Source organism: Ricinus communis, chromosome 9 (genome assembly GCF_019578655.1).
Source record: "Ricinus communis isolate WT05 ecotype wild-type chromosome 9, ASM1957865v1, whole genome shotgun sequence".
NCBI classification, from domain to species: Eukaryota; Viridiplantae; Streptophyta; class Magnoliopsida; order Malpighiales; family Euphorbiaceae; genus Ricinus; species Ricinus communis.
In genome coordinates, this window is record NC_063264.1 from 2,175,936 (window position 1) to 2,200,084 (window position 24,149).

Sequence of the window (24,149 nt, forward strand, 5' to 3'; positions counted from 1 at the left end):
AACAGATCATCGATGATTGTTTCATCAAAAATCACTTTAAAATCTGAATGCATTAGTCCATTAGTAAAAATCATACGTCCTCTTATACTCTTTAAAAAATAAAATAAAAATTACATTAAATTAAATTATAATGGATTAAATGAATAAAATAATAATTTATATAAATATTATTATTATTTTTATAATTATAATTATTCCATGAAAATAGAGTTTCACCAAACTTAGAAGATAGAAGCATGAATCTAGACATGATTCATGATAATGCCTTCCACCATTTTATGAAATGGGAAACCCACTAACCCCTAAAACTGAAAATGACCCTCTTGTAACTTCCTCCTTAATTAATGTTTCTCTCGCCACTATTACTCCTTTCATTCTATTTATTTATTTATTTTTGTATACTTTAGATATGTTTTTGTGTCAAATATTGTTAAAACAACATTAATTTTTCATGCAGCTTTCAAGCTTTTCAATAAAATACAACTATAATATAAGCTTTTAAGTGATTTTCCGTAATCATTTATAATAATATAATAATAATAAATGATTCAATTCTATGTTGGCAATGGTGGTGTGTGATGGTTTTGAGGGAGCAATCAATTCAATCTATCACCGCGAGACACCAGTAAAAGAAAAGAAATAAATTAAGAACATTATTGGCAAACAGCAAGCAGCCATGCCCAAAAACGTCTCCGTTTTGACGTTACCATTTGTTTGTTTTGACCTCGCAATCAACGTACCTACTTCCTCTGCTCGACTAGTCTGATAACAAACCACAAACTAACAGTAACGCTACCTTCTCCAATATCACACACACATTGCTCCAAGCAAAGAACAATGGACTCCACCGGCAGCGCTTTGGTAGCTCTTATTCTTTTCTTTTCTTTTTTCCTCTTTGTTAGTTTCTTTGCCATAAACAAACAAAAGCAGAAAGATAAAGATTAAAACAAAAGCAAAAGCAATTCGCCTTCTTTATTCTGATTGTATATTGAAATCACTTGAATCTTTAGTTATTGAATATAATTTCTGTAACTTTTCTTCTTTTCTTTTTTCTTTCTTTCTTTTCTGTGCTTCTGGTGCAGTTGGCTTCATCTACTTCTACTGATGCAGAAATGGGAAGTCGTGGAGTAGGTGGATTACGGAAAAATCCAACCCTAATTTGTGCTCCGATTATGGCTGATTCTGTTGATAAGATGTTGATTAATTTGGTTAAAGCTAAAGAGAATGGTGCTGATCTTGTTGAAATTCGTTTAGATAGTTTAAAAACCTTTAATGCTTCCGATGACATTAAAACCCTTATTACTCGCTCTCCTTTGCCCACTCTTTTCACTTACAGGTTTGTTATATACGCAGATTTCGTGCTTTCTTTATCTCTTCATTTTCTTTATACTGGTATGAACTTGAACAACATCTCAATCTCATTTTGAAATGTCTTATGATAGACCAAAATGGGAGGGTGGTGAGTATGATGGTGATGAAAATGAAAGATTGGATGCACTTAGATTAGCCATGGAGTTGGGAGCTGATTATATTGATGTGGAACTTAAGGTCATATATATTTATATATATTTGAGATTATGCTCCACTGGTCATATATTATTGTTATAGTCATTGTGCTGTTTGATTTTTAGTTTAGAAGTGGGAATTTGAAAACTCAAGTGTCTTTTTCTTTTTATTTATTATATTATGAAGGTTGCTCATAAGTTCAACGACTCCATCCGTGGAAACAAACCCGCAAAGTGCAAAGTTATCGTTTCATCCCACAACTATCATAATACTCCATCTGTTGAGGATCTTGGTAACCTTGTGGCAGACATACAAGCTGCTGGAGCTGATATAGTGAAGATTGCAACAACTGCCTTGGATATTACTGATGTGGCTCGCATTTTCCAAATTACTGTTCACTCTCAGGTAAGCTCTGTATGTATGTAATTTAGTGCTTTTCTTGATATTAAGTTTAGTATATACTTTATCCTTGTCATGAATTGGAAAAAGAACCTTTTGTTTTGAATTTTTCCATGGGTAGATATAGGATAAATGGCTAACGTGGAAAATATTGGGAGAAATTTATCATATTATCTTAAATAAACCTGAGTTGCAAGAAGGAAAAAAATTTGCTATTATTTCTCTTATATTCTGGTTATTAAGACTGGGCTAGACACATGGTCTAATGATACTTGTTTTGCCCTTTGGCAATGCCCACCAGTTAAGCTATTTTGTATAAGAGAATTATTTCTGGTCAAGAAAGGTAAAAGGGAATCATTTGCATTAGAGTGCTTAAGTTTCTAATTTATTTATTGTGTTCTTTCTCTTTTTTATCACTTTTCCTTTTTTCAGCAAAAGAAGCATTTTATTCAAATACAGGACTGTTGAAAATAAACCATTTGGAATGAACGTAACAAGCTGAAGTAAAACTTATGATGCGATACTTGCTTACCCCTTCAAGGGACCTATCAAACTAGGATTGCCTTTCTTGTTTTTTTTTAAATGGCATTAAAATGTTAACACTTCTGTAATCTAATATATTTTCCTCTTTCTTTGAGGTTTCCCATCCATTTTGTAATTTGTTGTCAATAACAACTCTAGAATATTATCGTTAAAGATTTTTAGAACTTAATTATTTGTTTTGGCTTTGTCAACTACAATTTTCAGGTTCCAATAATTGGAATTGTTATGGGTGAAAGGGGTCTGATTTCACGGATACTTTGTGCAAAATTTGGTGGGTATCTCACTTTTGGCACCCTTGAGTCAGGAATAGTTTCTGCTCCTGGTCAACCGATGATCAAGGACCTGCTGGATCTGTATAATTTCAGACAAATTGGACCTGATACTAAAGTATATGGTATTATTGGGAAGCCTGTTGGCCACAGCAAATCACCTGTTTTATACAATGAAGCTTTCAAGTCAGTTGGATTTAATGGGGTGTATGTCCATTTGTTAGTGGATGACATTGCCAGCTTTCTCCAGACTTTCTCATCCACAGATTTTGCAGGATTCAGGTTCTATTTCAATTAACATTGCAATTTATTAAAAGCAATTTAAATAGTGCTCCTCTTGTTGTCTCTTACTTTGGTTTTATCAATAAACAGTTTCTAGTGTCTCATATTTTCTGATGATCTTTGATTAGTTGACAGAAGTGGGAAAAGAAGAGAATCATTGAATAGTTTCATATGCTATTCGTGTTTGCTTAATGAATTCTCTTCTGCAGTTAAACCTTGCTTTGATTGTATATTTCATAGTGATATAAATATTTCTTTTTCCCATACACAGTTGTACAATTCCTCACAAGGAGGCTGCAGTGGACTGCTGTGATGGGATCGATTCAGTTGCAAGAGTAATGCTTGTGGCTGTTAGAATAGTTGATTCGGCTTATAGTTCTTCAGAGGTGTTCAGTATTTTCTTTTATATCGTGGATAACTTGTTTATTTTCTTTTCAATTTCACAGTCAATAGGAGCTGTTAATTGCATTATAAGAAGGCAAAGAGATGGAAAGTTGTTTGGTTACAACACAGACTACGATGGTGCTATTACAGCTATAGAGGAGGGACTACGAGGTCCTATTTTGTTTTACAACCTAGGCATGTATTTATTTTGAATGATTTTCTTGCAAGATGCTTTAGGCTTTTATTTCCTAATTTGCAGTTTCACAAAATATTAGCGGTGCAGCTGATTCACCTTTAGCTGGTAAGCTATTCGTGGTAATTGGTGCTGGTGGGGCAGGCAAGGCACTGGCTTATGGAGCAAAACAAAAGGGAGCAAAGGTGGTGATTGCCAATCGCACTTATGGTGAGGTTCCTGGGTGAGATCACATATTTCTGTTTATTCAAAATGTTCCTACCAGCTCTGCATATTTCCAACTAGTGCCATGATGCTCTTTTGTTTTATCATAACAACAAAGATTTGACTTGATGATGCTTATTGCTAATTTTATGTTTTCCATGATCCAATCAATTTCAAGAACGAGCAAAAGGCCTTGCTGATGCAGTTGGAGGAGTAGCCATAGCTCTTGCTGATTTGGGTAATTTCCGTCCGGAGAGTGGCATGGTTCTCGCAAACACAACTTCAATTGGAATGCAACCAAAAGTTGAAGAGACGCCTATTCCTAAGGTTCCCTCCCTATCATTCTGTTTTTACTTTACGAGTTAAGTTGCTACTTAATTGGAGAGAGGAGCTAAGGCTATATTATGATCTTTAGGGTCATCAGTAATCCTAATTGTTTTACCTGCATTTGCCCTTGTTGCATGGCATGATATAATCATGGGTACATATGTAACCTACATTGGATTTCTGCAGAACTGGGAAGATTTTGTACTCTCGAGCAATTTCTAGCTTGTTCTCTGCTCTTAAGATATTAACTTGGTAAGAGGTGGTGGTGTGAGATGAAACACTAGTATTACAGAAAAAGAAAAGGAAAAAAACTGACTAAAAATCAGATGCTGTTGACAGCGAAAAAAAGAAAGAAAGTAGAGAGCATGAATGGTTGATTAATTCTAAGAAATCATATACACAATACTGTTGTCATAACTCACAAGAAAAGTATTTAGGAAGGACTTCTAAATGTGCTGTGTCTAGTAAAAAACACACACGAGGGTATGAGCAAATAAAGGAATTCTACAGTTGAGATTGAGGCTGGTTGCACCATTGCTCCTGTGTTTTGTATCTAAGTTTGTAAGTCCAAATTAAGCAAAATATAAAAAGCTTTCAGTTTCAGAATATGTTATAAGCAAAGAGAGCATTTTTAAGTGACTTATTTATTTTGCAGCATGCTTTGAGAAACTACTCCCTGGTCTTTGATGCGGTTTACACCCCTAAAATAACGAGACTCTTGAGAGAAGCAGAAGAATCTGGAGCCGCAACAGTTTCGGGATTGGAGATGTTTATTGGGCAGGCATACGAACAGTTTGAGAACTTCACTGGCTTACCTGGTGAGATTACTATTTTATGGCTCGCCATGAATTGGCTTAAGATCATCAGTAACTAGAAGTTATTTCTGATTCTTTTTTCATTTTCCGTGTCATTTTCTTATTGCAGCTCCCAAGGAATTGTTCCGGAAAATTATGTCGAAGCACTAATTCGGGTTGAATGGCTAAAACTATCATCTTTCTTTTTCTTTTCTTCTTTGATTGTTAGTGTGTTACTATAGTGTAACCTCATTTTTTCAGTGATGATAATAGAATATACTCTTCAGAGATTTTGGGTGCTTACAGACACCAAAACTTGTTGCTCAATGTATATATTCTTTTACATGGGTGAGGTTGGAAATGCGTTTAGGGCTGCTAACATCCGTATCTCTTTTTTTTTTTTTAAATAGTTTTCTGCACAACGGTAAAAGAAGTAGCTTTGACAATATAAGTTGCTTTTTGAGAACTAGCTTGATTTATCAAATTCAATACAAAGTTTTGATTAGTTTTCTTATATAATCTTTTATAATTGAAAACTAATTAGGTCTAACCATTCATGACACCAAATTTACATAAAATTTTAGATTCAATTGGCCCCGCCTCAAACCATCTAATGCATAACTAATCACTTACAATTAGAAGTATTCATAATTCTGTTTGGTGCAGTTTTGATGTCATATTTCATCCCATTTAAATTTTACGAATTGAGATTTTACCAATTCAATTATATCCACGATGAAAAAGGTCAATGCAATTCAACCACAATGGCGAACCGGATTAAATCAAATTGGATGATTTTATTTTTTTATTAAACATCCTTTCTCAATGACTTATTAAGGCTTAATTGCAAAAATATTTTCGACCTTTGGCGTTTTTTTCAATTTAATAACGTGTTTTTAATTGTAACAATGTCATGCTCGATATTATAAATTTTGTCAAATCGATACATAAATGAAATTTCCGGTAAAGTTTATTCCACGTGGCTGCCGGTGCTCTGATAACTTAAACACGTAGAAACGGTGCGTTTTAAAGCAAAAGAAGAAATACTGCGTTTTGCCCTATAGAAACGGTGCGTTTTTCATATCTTAAATAGAAAATCCTTGTTCCCAAATGCATCGTGCTTTATATGCCCCAAATCCCTAATTCCCAAATTCATTTGCAATCTGTAACCCTAGTTTTTCTTATTCTCGTGGTTCATATGCCCCCAAATTGACATTTGTCTGCTAGTTTGAAGGTCGCGCATGGAAGAGGTAATGGTGTTGTATTAGGTTGATTGAAAGATTCATTTGGAACTTCTGATCTTGTAATGCTTCAATTGCGAGCTGGATCAGTAGTTCGATGGCTTCACCCTGACATATGAATGCATTCCTTATACGAAAGAGGTAATGAATCATTTGAAGGCTGAAAGGACGCATTGGAAGAGGTAATGAAAGTGAAGATGGTAATAGAGTCAACTATTGCAGAAAACTTGATGACTGCAGAAAGCTTGATGACTGCAGAAAACTTGATGACTGCAGAAAGCTTAATTCTGAGAAGAAAATGCTACAAAGAGAGTGTCCTGATGTGGTTTGAGAAACTTTTGTATTGTACTACTCATTGGTATTGGTATTGTAATGCCTATGAGTTTAGCTTAATTGTTGGATAAATGTTTGTTTTGTAATTTGAACAGAAATATTGAATAAATGATAATGTTAATTTATGATTATTGAGCATTTTGACATAGGCCATATAACTTGAAGTTGGATGGCTTTTGCATATATGGTACTAGTATAAATCATAAATGGAGAATACAAGTGTTTAAGAAGAGTATGAATTGATGAAAATAAAGGAATTATTTACCTTCAAAACATTCTGTTAATATGTGTGGATACAAAGACAATATTTGCCTACAAAAAATTAGTGCAAAGGCTGCTACAAAGAAAGGCACAAGTCTGCAAACAAGATAACAAACACAATATTTGCCTAAAAAAGGAAATGTCATGCTCAACATTTAATAACAATTGCATTGTACTACTCAATTTGCTTGACTCTCTTGGATTCCAACAGGTGCAACACCTCTCCCACAATTTTTAGCTCCTCTGCCACGACCTCTGCCAGCTCTATTGTTTGTTGAACTTGTAATTGTTGGTCTGGCATAAAAGAGAACTGATTTGCCCTTACTTGCTGTTGCCTTTGCTGATGCTGCCTTTGCTGTTGCCTTTGTACCAGAAATGAATTTCACTCTCCTTAATTCAGGCATCTAGAAACCAAACACAATTGTTCCATTACACTAGGCATAAAATAATAAGAAATAAAATGTTGTATTGAAATTACCCTCAAATACATGTTGCCAGAATCTTCAAAGATTCTAACTCCATAACTGTGACACCCCATACTCAAACATCCAATTGAATAACAATATATATATAATTAACTTTATAGACATAATTTACTACTTAGTTACAATATACATTCATACAATTTAAGTGGCATGACATACGTAATATATATAAGGAATATTTATACATTATTTTAATTCACACAAGTTTCCAAAAATGCCCCAATGCTTTAGATAACTCCTCTAGCCCACCTGATAATATTGACTGATGCAAAGAGAGCAATGCACAGCTAAGGCTATCTACAACTGCACTAACCTGAAAAAAAATATTGCTAAGGAATGAGCTAGCGACTCAATAAGCATTTAATTTACTAAACTATAGTATATTAGGCTAGAATTATCAAGTCTTTATCAATACAGAAAATTATACCAACACTTAACTAACAATCACAAAATCAACCATTTCAATTATTCTCATAAACAAATAATTTCATCTCACATAATGCAAATAATCTCAAACTCAACCAAGTCAAATAATTCAATTCCACATTATTTCTATCAAATTAGGATCAGATGACTCATCCTTACATTTCCTTACATTTTTAAATTTCAGTAACCACTTGACAAGACTATCCGCCCGGCTCAGTCTTGCCATCTCACATACTCGGGTAGCTATCCGCCCGGCTCAGCTTTCCCAATCACACAATATCCATACAAGAGTCATCAATCCTTAATCACAATCATTTCACTTCACAACACATCACAATAAATTCACTTCACAACACATCACAATCAATTCACTTTACAACAAGCCAAAAACATAACTAATATCAACTCAGTCAACCAAGAAATTATCAAGTAATCAAACAACAGTTCCTACTCAATATACACAAAGTTTAGTCTATTAAATACTTACCAAAGTTTATAGGATAACAAAGTAATCCTATTCTTTTTCTCTTACCACTTCCTTTCCTTTGGATGAACCTATTCACATTTTCAATACAAATACAATTCAATTACAAGACATAAATATACATATCTTTACTATCAATAAAGCATCACATTTCAACAAAATAACATATATTCTAGATATTAATATGATGCATGAGATGAATGACAACAAATCAATATATTTGTTGATGAAGGCAGCTTGTAAGTACTGACTTAGAAATTACACCAAAACTTATATACAATTAATAAAAATCTCATATTTTTTAGAATTATACTTCAATTTTTATAGAAACCATAGCAGAAAGAATCACTTCAAAATCATTAGAATAGAAATAGTTATGGCATTTTCTATACAGCTGCTCCAATTTCCATCTAAACAGAATAGCAAAAAATTTCCTATTAAATGATAAATCAAACGAATAAATTTTCTAATAAAACTCTCCAGATATAAATTTAACATTCTAAAGTTTCTATAGACACTAATTTTACTCAATTTGGACTTCTCTAGCTCAAGTTGTGAAACACAAAATTAGCAACAAATTTCTGAATTTTAAGTCCGATCTCTGCTTAAAATAGTTTCGAGCAGGCCATATTAAATTCAACATATCTCACGTTATACTCAACCAAAAATTATGAAATTTTGCAGACATATACTAGATATATAAATGAACAACTTTTATGTTTAACTCTCTGCTTGGTTCAGCCTCTAAATACCTCAAAATATCAGCACAAAAATCAGGTCACCTGCTGAACCATAAACAGAGCAGCAGCAAATCGAACCTCATAAGTTCCTACTCATTCAAAGATCTGTAAAACCATTTTACAGAGATATTCTTGAAACATATACCTACAACTTTCATGTTTGAAAATTTTCGAGATAAAGCCTCTAAGGTCACGAAATCAGAGGTAAATAATCTGCCCAGAAATTTCAGCTTCAAGATCACAAGTAATAGCATGTTCACTCTTGATTAAACAATTCCAAAACACATAATCATCAACAATTTCATATCATTAATCCTAATTTACAGTAAAATCAAGCAATTAAAATTACTCACCTTTGTTTCCCTTGATTAAGAAAGCCCAAATCTTTCAAGCTTAAAAGAAGAATTAAATTTTCACTTACTAAAAGTTTGTAGAGTTTGATTTGGAAAATCAAGGTTGAAGAAGAAAAGGAGAAGAATGAGAGAGACAAAGAAGAAGAGGAAATAGGAAAGCATGTGTAAAAATGAAGAAACTAAAGAGGTGGTATATTGGTGTAGAAATAGGCAATTTTACAATTTAATCCTTTTTCTTTCTAACTTTCCAATTTAGTCCAAAATTATTACTTTTCAATTAAATCAGTATGTAACTAAATAATTTATTTATCTACCGCATAATATAATAAAATAGATCATACATAATCATGATGCAAATGACATGTTTAATGACATGCTAATGAATATTAATTATTAATAATAAAGAAATAAATAAATTTGGTTGTGACAATAACCTTGGTTAACCTGTTTGTACAACCATAATGAATACATATTGCTTCCCACTGTTCAAATGTAAACCAAATACAAGTATTCAAATGTAAACCAAATACAAGTGTTCAAAAAACTTACTAATGCAGTTTCTTTTTTCCTCCTTTGAGATCCACTTGAAGGTATGCCAGCAAATTGAGTTGGTCCAGATTGAAGTGCACTTGAAGGTGTGCCAGCAAATTGACTTGGTCCACTTGAACTAGGGACATCAGACTGAGTTGCTAAGGAAGTTACAGTAGATCCAAGTGCAGAAATTGCTTTTCGTGGCCTGCCACGCTTGAGTGGCAGTTTAGGAGGCCTCTTGAAAGATGGATCATTATTCATCTTACAACTCCTCCACAAACTGCACAAGTCATTTGAATTTCTTGTCTAGACAACTTATTAGGATTCTTTAGACCTTCAGTGATATCTCTCTTCCTATTCTTCTTAGGTCTGTCAGGCATTTTCTTAAATTTGGGTGTCTTGATTGGAAGCCTATCAGCTTGTGGCCACATTTTTCTGCCATTCAGTGGTTTAAAAGCATTTTTGTAGGTTTCAATATAAGTTTCTACACTATAGTACTTGTCCACAAAGGTTGCACTATTCTGGTTCATCCAATGAATGCTAGAACATGCATGGATACAAGGAATGCCTGTTATCTGGCATGCTCTATAAGTACAAATGTGCATATTGATATCAACCACAAACTGATCCTCTCCTATGTTCACTTGGAACTTGCCACCAACAGCAGGTTTGCAAGTATATAATCTGCTATTGTACTTGATTTCTTCAAGCTTAGTTCTAATTCTAGGTGTGATGGAGTTAGTTAAACCACTAGCATGCATCAACTTACTATGCATTCTCTCCATTAATACACATCTAATCTCTTTTAGCATGTCTATAATTGTCATACTCCTAAATTTCACAATGTAACCATTGAAGGTTTCACTGACATTGTTATCAATCATATCACACTTAGGAAGCTCAGAAATAAATGACTTACAAAATTTGGATGGATCCCTCTGTAAAAAAATTGTTATAGACAACTTCATTCTCCACTTTAATTTGATCAATGGCTTCCTTATAAGCAGCTTCATAAGTACTTCTAGCTGCACTCCAAAACATATTTTTTAAAACTTGCACCTTAAATTCCTTCTTCCAATTACAATAAACATGCCTAGCACAATTCCTATGTTCAACAAAAGGTGCTAGGTTCTTTATAGCATTAGTAAGATCTTGTGCAATAAAGCAAATACAATTATTAATCAAATACAAACATAAAGTAAACAATAATTAAAACAGTCAAGAAAAATCACCTTTTGTTAGTTTGATATAAAGGTCCACCCTAAACCACTGTAATTTGCAGCTCCTCTAAAATAATGGTTAAAAACCAAGTCCAAAAGTACTCATTTTCACATTCAACTACAACCCAAAAGATGGGGAACATTTGATTATTCCCATCTTTACCTACTGCACATAATAGTGCCCTTTCTAAAAAAGTTTTCAAAAAATACTCATCAAATCCAATAATGGGCCTGCAACCTTTCAAAAACCCTTTCCTCAAGGAACTAAAGCCTATGAAGAACCCTTTAAAAGTGCAGTCTTCATCAAGGAGGAAATCAAATATGCCTTCCTTATCCACCCTAAGCAATTCAGCTTTATAGCCTCTTAACTTAGCATAATGTTCCTGTACAGACCCTCTTAGCATATTAAGTACTTTCCATTTTGCCCTATAGCACTTTGTTCTTGACATTTAAACACAAAACTTATCAAGTAAGTCATCCTCTAAGTCCTTCACACTCCAATTGCCATTTCTTCTGAATCTATGTATATATTCCTTAGCTATCCATTCAGAGGTAGCTTCCCTATTTTTCATCTCTCTAGGGCACCTATACTCACCAACATATGCCTTAATAGCAAAGGTATGCTCTCTTTTAATCATGCTTCCATACAGTCTCCATGGACATTCCTTGTCACATCTCATTTGAAGTTAGTACTTGCTGCTTCTCATCACCTGCATATTGTGACCATTAATAATTGCCCATTTACAAACTGCAGCTTTGCACTGATGTGCATCTTCAAATCGCATTCCAGGAACTAGCTATAAATACCTATGTTCCTCAGTTTCATGTACACCTTCTGGATTTTCACTAATATAGCTAACGCCACTATCTTTTCCATGTACACCTTTCTGTCCTTCAATATAGACTTGTAATACTCCATTGCCTTCATCTATATACTTAATCATATCCATTAATCCTCTATCATCCATCATTTCTCTTAACCCATCATTCAAACTCATTCCTGGTATCTTATAAGTGGTCTTTGCCCCATAATACCCTAGTTTTTCTGCTTCATCAAGTATGTCCAAATATCCTATCCTATCTGGGTTTAATCCATGTTTAGGTAAAATATCTCCACCTACATAAACCACATTCCCACAAACAGATACAAAATGCCAACCATAGTTTATATATACAGAAAAGTTGTAAGACATTATGTTGAAAGAGTGCATGAGTTAATATTTCAACAAGACAAACACAATACTTACATGAATAAGACCCTACAGACCATGACAAACTCAAATAAATAAATACGAAAATCACAGTAAACTCAAATACATTTTGAGAAACCCGAAAGTGTAGTAATAAAAATTGATTGATGCCCTACCCCATACATATTGCACTCATCTCGTTAATGTAAAAGTTTCTTAGAAAAGCAATTAACAATGTAATAACTTACTTGTCCTTTTCCAGTGGTTGGTACTTCAAGGGACCACAATGTTCGATGGCTGCTACTGTCTTTGCTTATTGAAGGGGCCACAACGTGTTTGATTCTTCAAAGCGGCTTTACTTTCACTCTATTTTACTTTCACTCTATTCTTCAAATGGTTTTAGTAATCACAAACGGTAAGAAATAACGGCTATTTCAATTTTGGGGATTTAGGGTTTTCTTACACTATATACGCCATCGTTTCGTTCTTTTTTTTGTTCCTATTTAAGATGTGAAAAACGCACCGTTTCTATAGGGCAAAATGTAGCATTTTTGCTTTTGCTTTAAAACGCACCGTTTTTACGTGTTTAAGTTACTAGAGTGCCGGCAGCCACGTGGAATAAACTTCACCGGAAATTTCATTTATGTATCGATTTGAGAAAATTTATAATGTTGCGCATGACATTGTTACAATTAAAAACACGTGATTAAATTGAGAAAAACACCAAAGGTCGAGAATTTTTTTGCAATTAACCCTATTAATAATAAGTATAAACTATCAAATTAATAATATGTACATAAGTAAATCGTAAAATCAACAATTTATACACAACAATAGTTGTTCAGTGAGAAACAATATATTAAAGCGTTTGATAAAAACTTAGAAAATAGCAGTTGATAATTGATTTACTCCCCATCAAGTATTGATTGTATCAGCTTTATTTGGACACTATTATCCTTATTAAAGCTTATTAATAATAATTTATTGTAAATTGATCTCATATAATTAAATTTTTATATTTTATAAAAAATAATTATTGTTTTGAAGTTATTCTTAATAATTAAATAATTATAATATTTAAAATTAGAAATTTTATTAGTAGAATTTAGATTTAGATTTCTACTTTGAAAATAATTTTTATAAATATTTTTAATAATAATTATAATTGAGCTAAAAGAATGAATTATAATATTTTTAATTATTATAAGTTAATTTTATTAATTTGTATAATTGAATATAATATAATATAAAATTATATTTAACGATAAAATATACAATCAATTTGTATATTTTTAATTATTATAAGCTAGTTTTATTAATTTATATCATTGAATAAAATATAATATAATATAATAAATTATATTTAATGATGAAATATACAATCAATAGTCATTTAATACACCAACAACAACCGCTAATAAACCAAACGGTTTAATTTATCAAATATCAACCATTAGCTACTAGCTATCAGCCATTAGTTACCGGCTGTATTGATTAGTTGAATTAAACAGACCCTTAATGAGCTTATATAAATAGACTTATGTTTATTTTTTAAAATATAAAAAATGAGATTATATTATATAATATTTGGATTGGATTGGATTGATTTGCTAATGTAACCTACTCCTTTTAGTGGTTAAGGTTTTGTAATTTTATAAAATTCAAAGCCCCTATTTATAAAAATTAATAATGCTACAGGGATATATTATCAAATATTAAAAGTATCATCCAGAAAATGAGCCCTATTATTGAAAATTAGAAAATGCTATAGGGTACATTAGCAGATATGAAATTTATTATCTTGAAAAGGTCCCCTAAAGTCGAGAATAATCACAATGCAATTTGCCATAAAACCCAAACAACTGGAGTGGCAAATAGGGAAATTTGGTCAAACTTGATAGTTGTTGCTTCAAATTCATAAACCCTCCTTGATTTTGTGCATGCTTGCTTTTTCGCATCTCACTCATCCGTTCTGTGTTTTTTTTCTCCATTTTTTCCATTGAATTTGCTTTTATTTGAATATATCAAGTTCATTTGTAATTATATCTTTTTTCTTTGTCCCTTTTGAGTGTATATAATATTTATTTACAGGTCATTTGAGTTTGTTAAGTTCCCAAATTCCATGTTTTGAGTTGGGTATTATCATATTTGGGTGCGAAATTAAGGTTTAGGTGGTCATCATTACATTATTTTCTATAATGGTTCTATTGGTTGTGGTGGTGAAATTATGTGTTGGTCCTCAAGTATGTCCTTGTTATAAATTATTGCGTAATTGTGTGGCCCTGTGTTTGTCAAATGAAATACAAAATGGTTTAGCTTTTAAGGCTAATAGTATAGACATGGGTTTATGGGTGCATGGCTTTTTAATGTAGATGTGATAGTATTCTTTTATTAGTATCATTATGCTTTAATGTGTTGCCTTAATGTAAGCATGATTGCATTTGTGTATTCATAATGAAAATAATGTAACGATTAAAGTTAGTTCATGGGTGGATTATATGTTGTTTCTTGATTTTTATTATTATATACTGAAATTTTTTGTCTAAATTTCTTCTTCTTGCAATATAACTCAAGCAAAGCATGTCAGAGTGATCTCTTATAGTTCCTGAACTTTTTGTGCCTTTTGTTTTCCTGCTATTGTTTAACTTGTCAGGTCAATATATTGGACCACAATGATGCTTTAACATGGCTTATTGGATTGTGCACTTAAACCTATTTAGAATCAGGTTCTTTTGGAATTTGATTGGTAAGGGAGTGCTATAAAGAAGAGGCAGTTAGGGCAAAAGCAGTGGCTGAGAATAAGATGTAAAATAAGGATTTTAGTACCGCTTGTAAATTTGCTCTTAAAGTCCAATGCCTTTATAAAGATTTGGAGAATATTTCCCAGATGTTAATGGTTTGTGATGTGCATTGTTATGCTGAAAAGAAACTTTTTGGGCATGCAATGGACTGGTGTGGCATCCTTCAGATTTAGCAGACAACTGATGAGGCAACCATCAAGAAGCAATATAAGATGGCTGCTCTTCTACTTCATCCTGACAAAAATAAGTTCTCTGGTGCAGAGGCTGCTTTTAAGTTTATTGGTGAAGCCCAAAGGGTGCTTTTAGAAAAAGGATAATGGTATTGCATGACATAAAACGCAAAGCTTCTATAACTAAACCAGCGTTAGCTTACAAGCTTCAACAGAAGCCAACATATCGGCCTAACACTGGAGTTCAAAACAATTTCAGGAGCAACTTTACAGGCTTCAACCCACACCAGCAGCAGACACAACAGGCAACAGGACAACAAGGGTTCCCCGATGAACACGCAACTTTCTAGAAAACTTGTCCATTTTGCAAGGTAAAGTATCAGTATTATGTGGAAGTTATGAGTAAGTGTGTTATATGTGGATCTTGCAGTAAGCCCTTTTATTGCATATGAGAGTACTGTGCAAGGGGCTCCAACAACAGCTAACTCAAAACGGTCAGCATTTCTCCAAAGAAAAGACGTGCCAAGTCATGGTTTTAGCAAGGTGGAACTAGGTGGTCATGGCAATTCAAGTGCCGAGCATTCTAAAACGGATTTCTTTCAAAAGAAAGGTTGTAGTAATGATTTAAGTTCACAAAAGGTCAATGGCAAGAGACAGAGGAAGAAAGAAGCAGAATCAAGTGAAAGTTGTGATATTGATAATAGCATTAAAACTGTAGGAGATGTGTTAGTTGATGAAGATTGTGAAGTTAAGGCAGAAGTAGATTTGGGATGTCATGTAGAGCGCCCAAGGAGATCTGATCGGCGTAAGCAACATGTTTCTTATAAGGAAAATTTGAGCGACGATGAAGACTTTGCCAACCATCCAAAGAAGGCCAAGAGGACGGAAGAGAGAAGAAATGGATTGAAGAAGGATTTTTTTAAAACAAATGACCATTCTAGTCTGAAAGATCAAAGTGCAGTTAAACAGAAAGAAGGTCCAGAGAGCATCTCTAATGAAATTAAGGACAATAAGAATGTGGAGCGCAAAGAAGCAGAAGAAAATGATTGTAAGAAAGCTTCCGAGGCTTGTAGCGATTCTACATCAGATTCCAGCTCTAAAATCACATCAGATCCAGAGTTCTATGATTATCCTGATCTAGATTTCAATGACTTTGACAAAGTCCGGAATGATAAGAGTTTTTAGCAGGGCAGATCGGGGCTGCTTATGATACCTTGGACACCATGCCTAGGTTTTATGCTCGAATTACGAAAGTTTTCTTTCCTGAATTCACACTGCAAATAACTTGGCTAGAACCAGATCCGGATGCTAATGATGAAACTGAATGGGTTCAGGCTGGGTTGCTAGTTTCTTGTGGTAAGTTCAAAAATGGAAACTTTGAAAATGCTGAAGGTCGTCTTATGTTTTCTCATATGATTGAATGGGAAAAAGGAAGCCAAAGGGATGCGTACAAGATATTTCCAAGTAAAGGAGAAATTTGAGCTGTTTTCAAGCATTGGAATATTAAATGGAAAACTGATGCAGACCCTCGCTAGAAGTATGAGTACGAATTTGTTAAAATCTTGATAGAGTAAACTTAGGGTATTAGTGCAATGTGTTGCATATCTAGGCAAGGTGAAGGGCTTTGTGAGTCTTTTTTGTCATATTAGAAAGGAAGGGAAAGACACATTTCTAATTCCACCCACTGAACTCTTCCGCTTCTCCCACATGATTCCATTGTTTAAATTCACAGGGGCAGAAAGAGGTGTGCCAAAGGGATCTTTCAAACTCGATCCAGCTTCTTTGCCCAAAGATATTGAAGAGATACCTAAAGATTATGTGCTTGAGGATGGCAATTATCATCCCAATGGTTCATGTTCGAGATCTTCTTTAGATAAACTGAAACCTGAAGCGGAGTTCGAAGCAAGCACTTTTGGCCATTAGGCTAATGTGAAGGGTGCTGATCTAGAATTTGAAGTTATTAACGTCAGTGAGGGTTGCAGTATTCCTCCAGCTTCAATTGGAGAAGCTATTGAAATTTCAGAACCAGAATTCTCTTTTTCGATGCTGAGAAATCCATTGAAAAGTTTCAGGTTCGTCAGATCTGGGCATTGTACAGTGATAAGGATGGCTTACCAAAGTACTATGGTCAGATTGTATAAGTTGCCTCTGACCAGGGTTTCAAATTACGGCTTAAGTGGCTCATTGCATGTGCACTGCCAAATAATGTGATTCTATGCGTGTTTGTTGTGAAAAATTTAGGACTAGCAGGGGTGCATCACCGATATATACGGATTCTAACTGCTTCTCACATCAGCTTAGTGCAGAACCTGCTATGAAGTAATGGAAGTTCTTGAAGAAAATGATTTGTGGATCAAAGTTTCATTTTAAGAACAAGTTGATGGTTTCAATTCAGTTTTAAATGCTCGATTCAAGGAAAGATCAATTGTTACAGCGGATGTAGATCAATTGTTACAGCGGATGTCCTCTACACTGAGCTGCTTAGATTCTCCCATCAGATTCCTATTTTTCAATTAACAGACCAGAAGGATGGCAGTTTGAGAGGATTCTGGGAATTTGTCCCTGTAACATTACCCATTCATTTTTTTGATAGGAAGTGAAATGGTTGGCTGGTTCTAATGCCAGGGCAGGATCTGGAAATAGGTTATGGTTTCCATTTGTTGCAAAATGGCCGGAAAACCAAGTACATTCTAATGTGTAAATAAGTGCAAATGAGTCTGCTTTGAAGTTGCTTTTGGGAAGCTGTATTTGGTGGAGAATGTTACCTTTGGAGAAAGAGGAGACTGTTGGTTGAAACACTTTGACCCTTCCAATTTTCTCTTTTGGCTCCCTGTAAGCGCGGATTGGTTGGTTAGGCCACAAATCGGTGATAGTCTTAGTGTTATTTTACTTGAACAGTCCTGTGAACCCTCATATTTAGAAATGGTTATGCTTATCCCTCCTCAAGACGTAGAGATCTGAATTGTATTGGAGCTCGGCACTTTTGTCTTTGTTTTCTTTTCTCCCAATTATTATTCTATACCCATTTTTGTGGGTGAATTAGCTTTTTATGAGGATGCTTGTTCTGATGGTCTTTCTTCATACTTGTATATTTCTACTCCTTCTCAATATTAATATTGATGAATTAACTTTTTATGAGGTTGTTTGTTCTGATATTTATTAATACTAATTTTGATGAATGGTAAAAAGGAAATTCAAATTTGAGATAGTCTTTAATATTATGAATGAGAGAAAGTAATATATAGGTTCATATTTGTATATTTGAACTCTTTCTCAACATTAATATTGATAAATTGGGACAAAAATGAAAAGTAAAGGGGGCATTCCGAGAATTGAACTCGGGACCTCTCGCACCCTAAGCGAGAATCATGCCACTAGACCAAATGCCCTTTCGTGTTTGTTAATATGTTTGTTTTTTTATTTAAAAATTATAAAATCTTTAGGGTATAATCTCCCCCGCAACCACTATTTTCCAGAACTAGAATCTGCAACTAACACACTCAATTTTCCCTCCAAAATCCTCCCCCGTTTCTCCACTCTCTCTCAACCCTAACCCTAACCATATCTCTCTCATGAATTGTAATAATGGGTTCTCTTCAAGATAGTGATGCCCAAATCAAGCCATTTGAACCCAATAAAAATTCGAGTTTCACTCAATCCAATACTCAGCTCTTTGATTCCCAGATTTTTCCTGGTAAAACTACTCTGACCTATTTCATTTACGTTTTTCCTAGCCATAAAGTTTCAGTTTTTTTAGCCTTTTTTTTTTGTGTGTCCTTTTTCCCACTTTAAAGATCAGAACTTTCGACTTATAGGGAACTTGAACTCCAGTTTTAATGAGAGTAATCTAACAAATTTTATGCAAAATAAAAATAATCATAAAGCCTTCTGAATTGTTAGTGAATTGTATTCACATAATAGCTTCAGTTATATCTAATGCTTTTGTGTTCTCTTGAAATAGGTGAAAAAGGTGTTGATGCTCATGCGGGTCAGTTGGTGCAAAATAGTGTACCTTTTAGTGATACTGTTGCGGTTGAAGATGCATTCGAGACTCAAGTAATAGATCTTTGTGATGAGACACAAGTATTGGATGATCCAGATTGCTTTGAACATATGGAGACTCAAGTGATAGATGGGTTAAATAGTGATGGTGAAGAAACAGATAAAACTGAAGTTTTGGATGATACTAATGAGCTCTCTGATGGTGAATCTCTTAGAAGAGGTAAATGTGATTCGTTGGATGTTGAGAATACTTCTCTTGAGCTTACTAACAACAGATTGGTGGAGGATCTTGATGAAAACCATATTTCCAGTGAGTTGATTTTCTCAACCCATTCGGATAAATAAAATTTAGTATGCAATGTTTATGGATTGTTTAGCATGTTTTGTGTTGTTTGATTCTTGTTTTTGGATGAAGCGTGAGTTCTTTTTTTGTTTGTATGGGTAAATTAAACTAAATCTTCACTTATCAGTCTTGCAATCTAAAAGATAATATCCTCTATGTATTTTGGGATTGAATCTTTCTGCTAAAATTTCAATAGTTCAAGTTAATGAAGAACTGAGTCATTGTTTCTGCCTTTCTCTTCTTTGTTATCTTGAGAGTTTACGTAGAATTTTGTTACCATCTTTGCACCACTTAAAGCATTATTTATGTTGTGTGAGCTTTCTGGCAATCTATTCTTGTCACCTTAAAAATGAAGGCTGGAATTTACATGCAGCAAATTTATGCACGATGAAGTTCATTTCTTCTAATAATATGAAACATTTTTTGTTCTGGGTATTTTCTCTCCCTGCAGTTGCTGCCCCAAGATTTCTTTCAGTGCGTGCAGCATCTTTTCGAGTCTCCGGTCTAGCAGCTCGCAGAAAATATCTGGAAGGGATCAACAGTGAGTCCTCTTCTCTCCTGACTAGTAATCAGCATTCAGAGGAAGATACTGTCAAGGATAATGGATCAAAGACATGGGAGGAAGCTGATCAGGTATCTGATGAAGGAAGATATACTGATGAAGTGAAGGGATTGATAAACAGAAACAGCTGTAAGATTGGTTGTCCGACAATGCGAAAACTCTTTGATGAGGACTTTGAAATTGAAGGACTTGCTTCCAGCAGCAATAAATCTGTGGAGGATGAAGAAATGCTTCAGTTGCCTGCTGCTGATGATGGGTTAGCAGGGTTGAGCTATATTGACTCACAAGAACCTGGAGAGTCATCACAAGCCAATGCACTTGCCTGTGTGCAAAGGTTGATTGAAGAGAACAAGGTGTTATTTGATAATGAATTTGACTTGGGAAAGAGTAGCAAGGGAAAGTCAAATCTGATTTCAACTGCAAAAGGGCCACAAAGCTTGGCCAAGAAAGCTAATGATAGAGGTACTGATAGGAAAACAAGAATTTTTGACTGGGATGATGGAAGAGAAGATGAGGGAGGGGGAGATATTTTCCGTAGAAGGAAGGAAGAATTCCTTGGTACTAGAAGTCTTGGGCAAAGATCTTTATCAAAATCCCAGATGGCAAAAGGAAATCAACTGGATGGATACAGAGGCAACAGAGGAAAATCAAGTGTCCATAATGAAAAAGTTGTTCACTCTGATTCAAAAATTGTATTGCATGGTCCAAAACAAAATGACAAGAGAGCTCCTGAAGCTGACTTGAATATTAGGAAGAATCTTGTGAATGAGTTTGACGAACAGTCTAATAAAGCAACTTCTGCTGGGCAGCCGGAAGCTGCTCTTACCATTAAGGATATGCTAGAAGCACCTAATATAGGTTTGGACACTCAAATGGCTGCTGAAGCCATGGCAGCCTTATTTAATGGGAATGGAATTCCCAACTCCGATGGTAATGATGTGCCAGGAAATTCTGAGGACTTTTTAAAAGGGTCTCGAGGAAGAAAAGGTAAGAAGAGTTCTCATTCAAAGCAACAATCTTTTGATAAAGAATATGATATCGGGGTTGCCACAAGGAATTCTAGTAAAACGAAGAAGATTTGTGATAAATCAAGCAAACAGCCTTCAATTTCATATCAGAAACATTCTGAGACTTTCAGGATTGAGCTAGATAAGGATCTAGTAATGACAAGAAGCAAGAGGGCAAAACTAGATGCAGAAGTCTTACTGACTAATAGAACAAACATGGTGGGTAAAATGCCTTATAAAATGGCAGAAAAACCTATTGAAAGTTGCCTACTTGATGACTTTGATGGATGTCATGGAACTGCTTTGAGTGGAAGTTTCTCAGTTATGAAACGGAAGTTACCAGAGGAAGCTGCTTTAGCACCCATTGCTCATCGAACTAGGCAAGCCTTGGTCACTTCTCAACTCAGAACTGCTGAAATGGCATCCAGTAGTTTTGAAAAAGAAATGAACTGTCCCATGGATGTTGGTGCAGTCAGAACAACTAAAGCTGGTAAAAGTGTTGAGGCTGCTAAGGTGTTGGATGCTAAAGGGAAATCTTCAGAACTGGTTTCTAGTCAATCTGGAGAACTTGAAGATTTAAAATCAAAATTGAGAACCATGAGTAGTGGCATCAGTTGTCCAAGACGAAGAAGATCTAGCTGGCAGTTATCAGTTCAGCTTGATGAACCTTGCAACTTAGATGCTCAGTCTAGACCATCTAATCAACCAGTAAAAATTGAAAAATCTGCAAGAATGCCCAAAAGATCACGGAGCACTGCTAAATTTATCACTCTCGCAGATTTAAATACAAAGCGGAAAACACGATCCTCATCAACTGCTTGTCCAGATTTTCCTTCTATCTACCCAAACTTTGATGGAAAATCAGCAGGAAGTATAGGTACATTAGGTTCACGTGGTGCTTCTCGTAACTGTAGTTCTTCTGATGGGACAAAGATTTCTAAAGATCAAATGGCTGAGAAGGAAGTAAAATTACCTGACAGACAGACTAATATATTTTCATCATTATCTGCTGAACATGAATTAAATTCAGATAATTTATTGAAGGAGGCAACTGAACCATCTAAATCCAAGTGTGTTTCCCCTGTTAACTTTACGACATCTGTGAATGCTGTATCACCTGTCTGTATTGGCGATGAATCTTTGAAGCGATCATGCCAGAAGAGCCTGTCTAGATCGTGCCTCATGAGAGAAATTAGTAGCTTATGTGCCACAGGGCGAGAACCTATTTCTTCGCCAAAAGAATCTAGGAGGAGAAGGGATTTGAGTAATGTTAGAGTCATGTTCAGCCACCACTTGGATGAGGATATAATTAAGCAGCAGAGAAAGGTAGTTCTTTTGTTTTGCATGACCTATCTTTTGTAGTGTAAGGTGCTGTTTGAAGTTGATATTGCATGCTGATCTTGTCTTGCAGATTGTGGAACGTCTTAAACTTGCCACAGCATTGTCTATTACAGATGCAACACACTTTATTACTGATGAATTTGTGCGTACAAGGAATATGTTAGAGGCCATTGCTTCTGGAAAACCGGTGGTGACACATTTATGGCTTGAGAATGTTGGACGGGCTAACTATTACATTGATGAGCAAAAATACATACTCAGGGACACAAAAAAGGAAAAGGAGATTGGTTTTAACTTGCCAGTTTCATTGGCACATGCATGTCAACACCCACTTTTAGAGGCAAGTGTTCTCTTGTGTTGGTTTATCTTTATGGCTGAACTAGTTACTAAATTATATTTCTTCAGGGTCGAAGAGTTCTAATCACTCCGAAGACAAAGCCAGGAAAAGACATAATTTCAAGCTTGGTTAAAGCAGTTTCTGGTCAGGTATGTATTGTCATCTTCATTATCTGATTTGATTTTTAAAATTGCAGATTGGACTAGGTACCATTTGTTATTATTTTCTAAAAAATCATTATAGATTGTCATGCATGGTTTCCCCAAAATTGAGATTAGTAATTTTTCCATAGAATCTACATCAGTAGCTGAATTCACTGACCCACTCATTACTAGATGTCTATATCTAGCTTTCTCCTGTTTTACTTTAAAATCTGTTGGTATCTGGTTATTCTGTTTGGTATTAGAGATGCTTTTATAACTGTGTTATGTAATATCTGTTGGTATGCTTCTCCAGGCAGTTGAGAGAGTTGGCAGATCTGCTCTTAAGGATGATACAATTCCAGATGATCTGTTGATTTTGTCTTGTGAAGAAGATTATGGAGTTTGTGTACCTTTCCTTGAAAAAGGTTTGAATAGTTATGCTTCGTTATATCTGTAGATTATCCATAGAAGTTGGAATTTGATGAAATTTTGCATCCTTCACCTGTACTCTAGGGGCAGCTGTTTATAGTTCAGAGCTGTTATTGAATGGAATTGTTATTCAGAAGCTGGAATATGAAAGGTAGGGCCCTATCATTATTTGGAGTATTACTTTAACGAGTACTGCAATTGAATGTTTTGCTTACTGGCAGGCCAATTCTTTCATCAGCTTGGCCATGCATCTAGAACTGGATGCTTTTATTTTGTCTAGTTCACAATTCTGCATGTTTCTTTGGCTTAAGATCATGTCAGTCGATTGCTTTTGACCATTAGTTCTGGTCAGCTCGTGGTTTTGACCTGTGGCTGTGGCCTAAACAATGGCGGTAGACCACATTGCAACTTTTGTGATTCATAATCTCCAGTTTTTGGGTTTTTAACAGATTGGCTTCCTTGATGACAGGCATCAGCTCTTTGCAGATCATGTGAAGAGAACTCGTTCTACAATATGGCTGAGAAAGGGCAGCGATCGTTTCATTCCTGTGACAAAGCATAAGTAGCTTTTCTTTTCCCTCGACCGTTCATGCACTTGTTTAGTGTGATAACCTGTACATAAAATGGGCATCTTAGGTTTGTCTTCTTTCTTTTAAAAATAATTAAGGTGTAACATAATTCATCCTGTGTATAATTTTATTCCTTTCCTCTTGTATCTCCATCTTTCTTTGATGCGTGCTCCCTTTCACTTGGGCATATGGTATCTTCATGAATAGTGAGATTAACAACATTCATTTGTTCAAAGTAAAACTACCCTTTTTCTTTCCCTGTTTCGTTTGCTCTTGGGTC

At 34.7% G+C, this 24,149-nt stretch overlaps 3 protein-coding genes, 1 long non-coding RNA gene and 1 other non-coding gene across 9 annotated transcripts; 3 read left to right on the top strand and 2 right to left on the bottom strand.

Moving 5' to 3' along the window:
• The first annotated feature begins 681 nt into the window (after positions 1 to 681).
• On the top strand, positions 682 to 5,246 carry LOC8262376 (bifunctional 3-dehydroquinate dehydratase/shikimate dehydrogenase, chloroplastic). Its single transcript, XM_002516810.4, has 11 exons — positions 682 to 861; positions 1,083 to 1,336; positions 1,443 to 1,548; positions 1,693 to 1,911; positions 2,653 to 2,999; positions 3,271 to 3,334; positions 3,446 to 3,554; positions 3,643 to 3,786; positions 3,959 to 4,107; positions 4,763 to 4,925; positions 5,032 to 5,246. The coding sequence occupies exons 1-11, from the start codon at positions 838 to 840 to the stop codon at positions 5,070 to 5,072; spliced, it is 1,620 nt and encodes a 539-aa protein (XP_002516856.1). The 5' UTR covers positions 682 to 837; the 3' UTR covers positions 5,073 to 5,246.
• Positions 5,247 to 6,714: 1,468 nt separating this feature from the next.
• LOC112534518 lies at positions 6,715 to 7,531 on the bottom strand. The gene is made up of 2 exons (XR_003078817.2): positions 7,471 to 7,531; positions 6,715 to 7,140 (listed from the first exon to the last, which is right to left on the bottom strand). It is a non-coding gene; the product is annotated as an uncharacterized LOC112534518 (long non-coding RNA).
• A 6,832-nt stretch (positions 7,532 to 14,363) lies between these two features.
• LOC8262375 lies at positions 14,364 to 18,274 on the top strand. The gene is given in 11 exon segments (XM_025156956.2): positions 14,364 to 14,408; positions 14,819 to 14,865; positions 14,917 to 15,278; positions 15,281 to 15,570; positions 15,572 to 16,316; positions 16,319 to 16,728; positions 16,730 to 17,171; positions 17,174 to 17,347; positions 17,350 to 17,445; positions 17,448 to 17,569; positions 17,572 to 18,274. Coding segments are annotated over 11 exon segments (2,898 nt in total). The 3' UTR covers positions 17,737 to 18,274.
• Positions 18,275 to 18,453: 179 nt separating this feature from the next.
• TRNAP-AGG lies at positions 18,454 to 18,525 on the bottom strand. The gene has a single exon. It is a non-coding gene; the product is annotated as a tRNA-Pro (tRNA).
• A 75-nt stretch (positions 18,526 to 18,600) lies between these two features.
• On the top strand, positions 18,601 to 24,128 carry LOC8262372. 5 transcript variants are annotated; one of them, XM_048378980.1, is made up of 8 exons: positions 18,601 to 18,830; positions 19,098 to 19,448; positions 19,933 to 22,376; positions 22,462 to 22,731; positions 22,797 to 22,877; positions 23,185 to 23,296; positions 23,391 to 23,451; positions 23,750 to 24,128. In XM_048378980.1, the coding sequence occupies exons 1-8, from the start codon at positions 18,722 to 18,724 to the stop codon at positions 23,793 to 23,795; spliced, it is 3,474 nt and encodes a 1,157-aa protein (XP_048234937.1). In that variant the 5' UTR covers positions 18,601 to 18,721; the 3' UTR covers positions 23,796 to 24,128. The 5 variants fall into 5 exon arrangements, with proteins under 5 accessions (XP_048234937.1, XP_015573352.1, XP_015573350.1 ...); XM_015717866.3 differs by having other exon boundaries at positions 18,602 to 18,830; positions 23,385 to 23,451; XM_015717864.3 differs by having other exon boundaries at positions 18,602 to 18,830; positions 23,385 to 23,451; positions 23,770 to 24,128.
• The last annotated feature ends 21 nt before the right edge of the window (positions 24,129 to 24,149 follow it).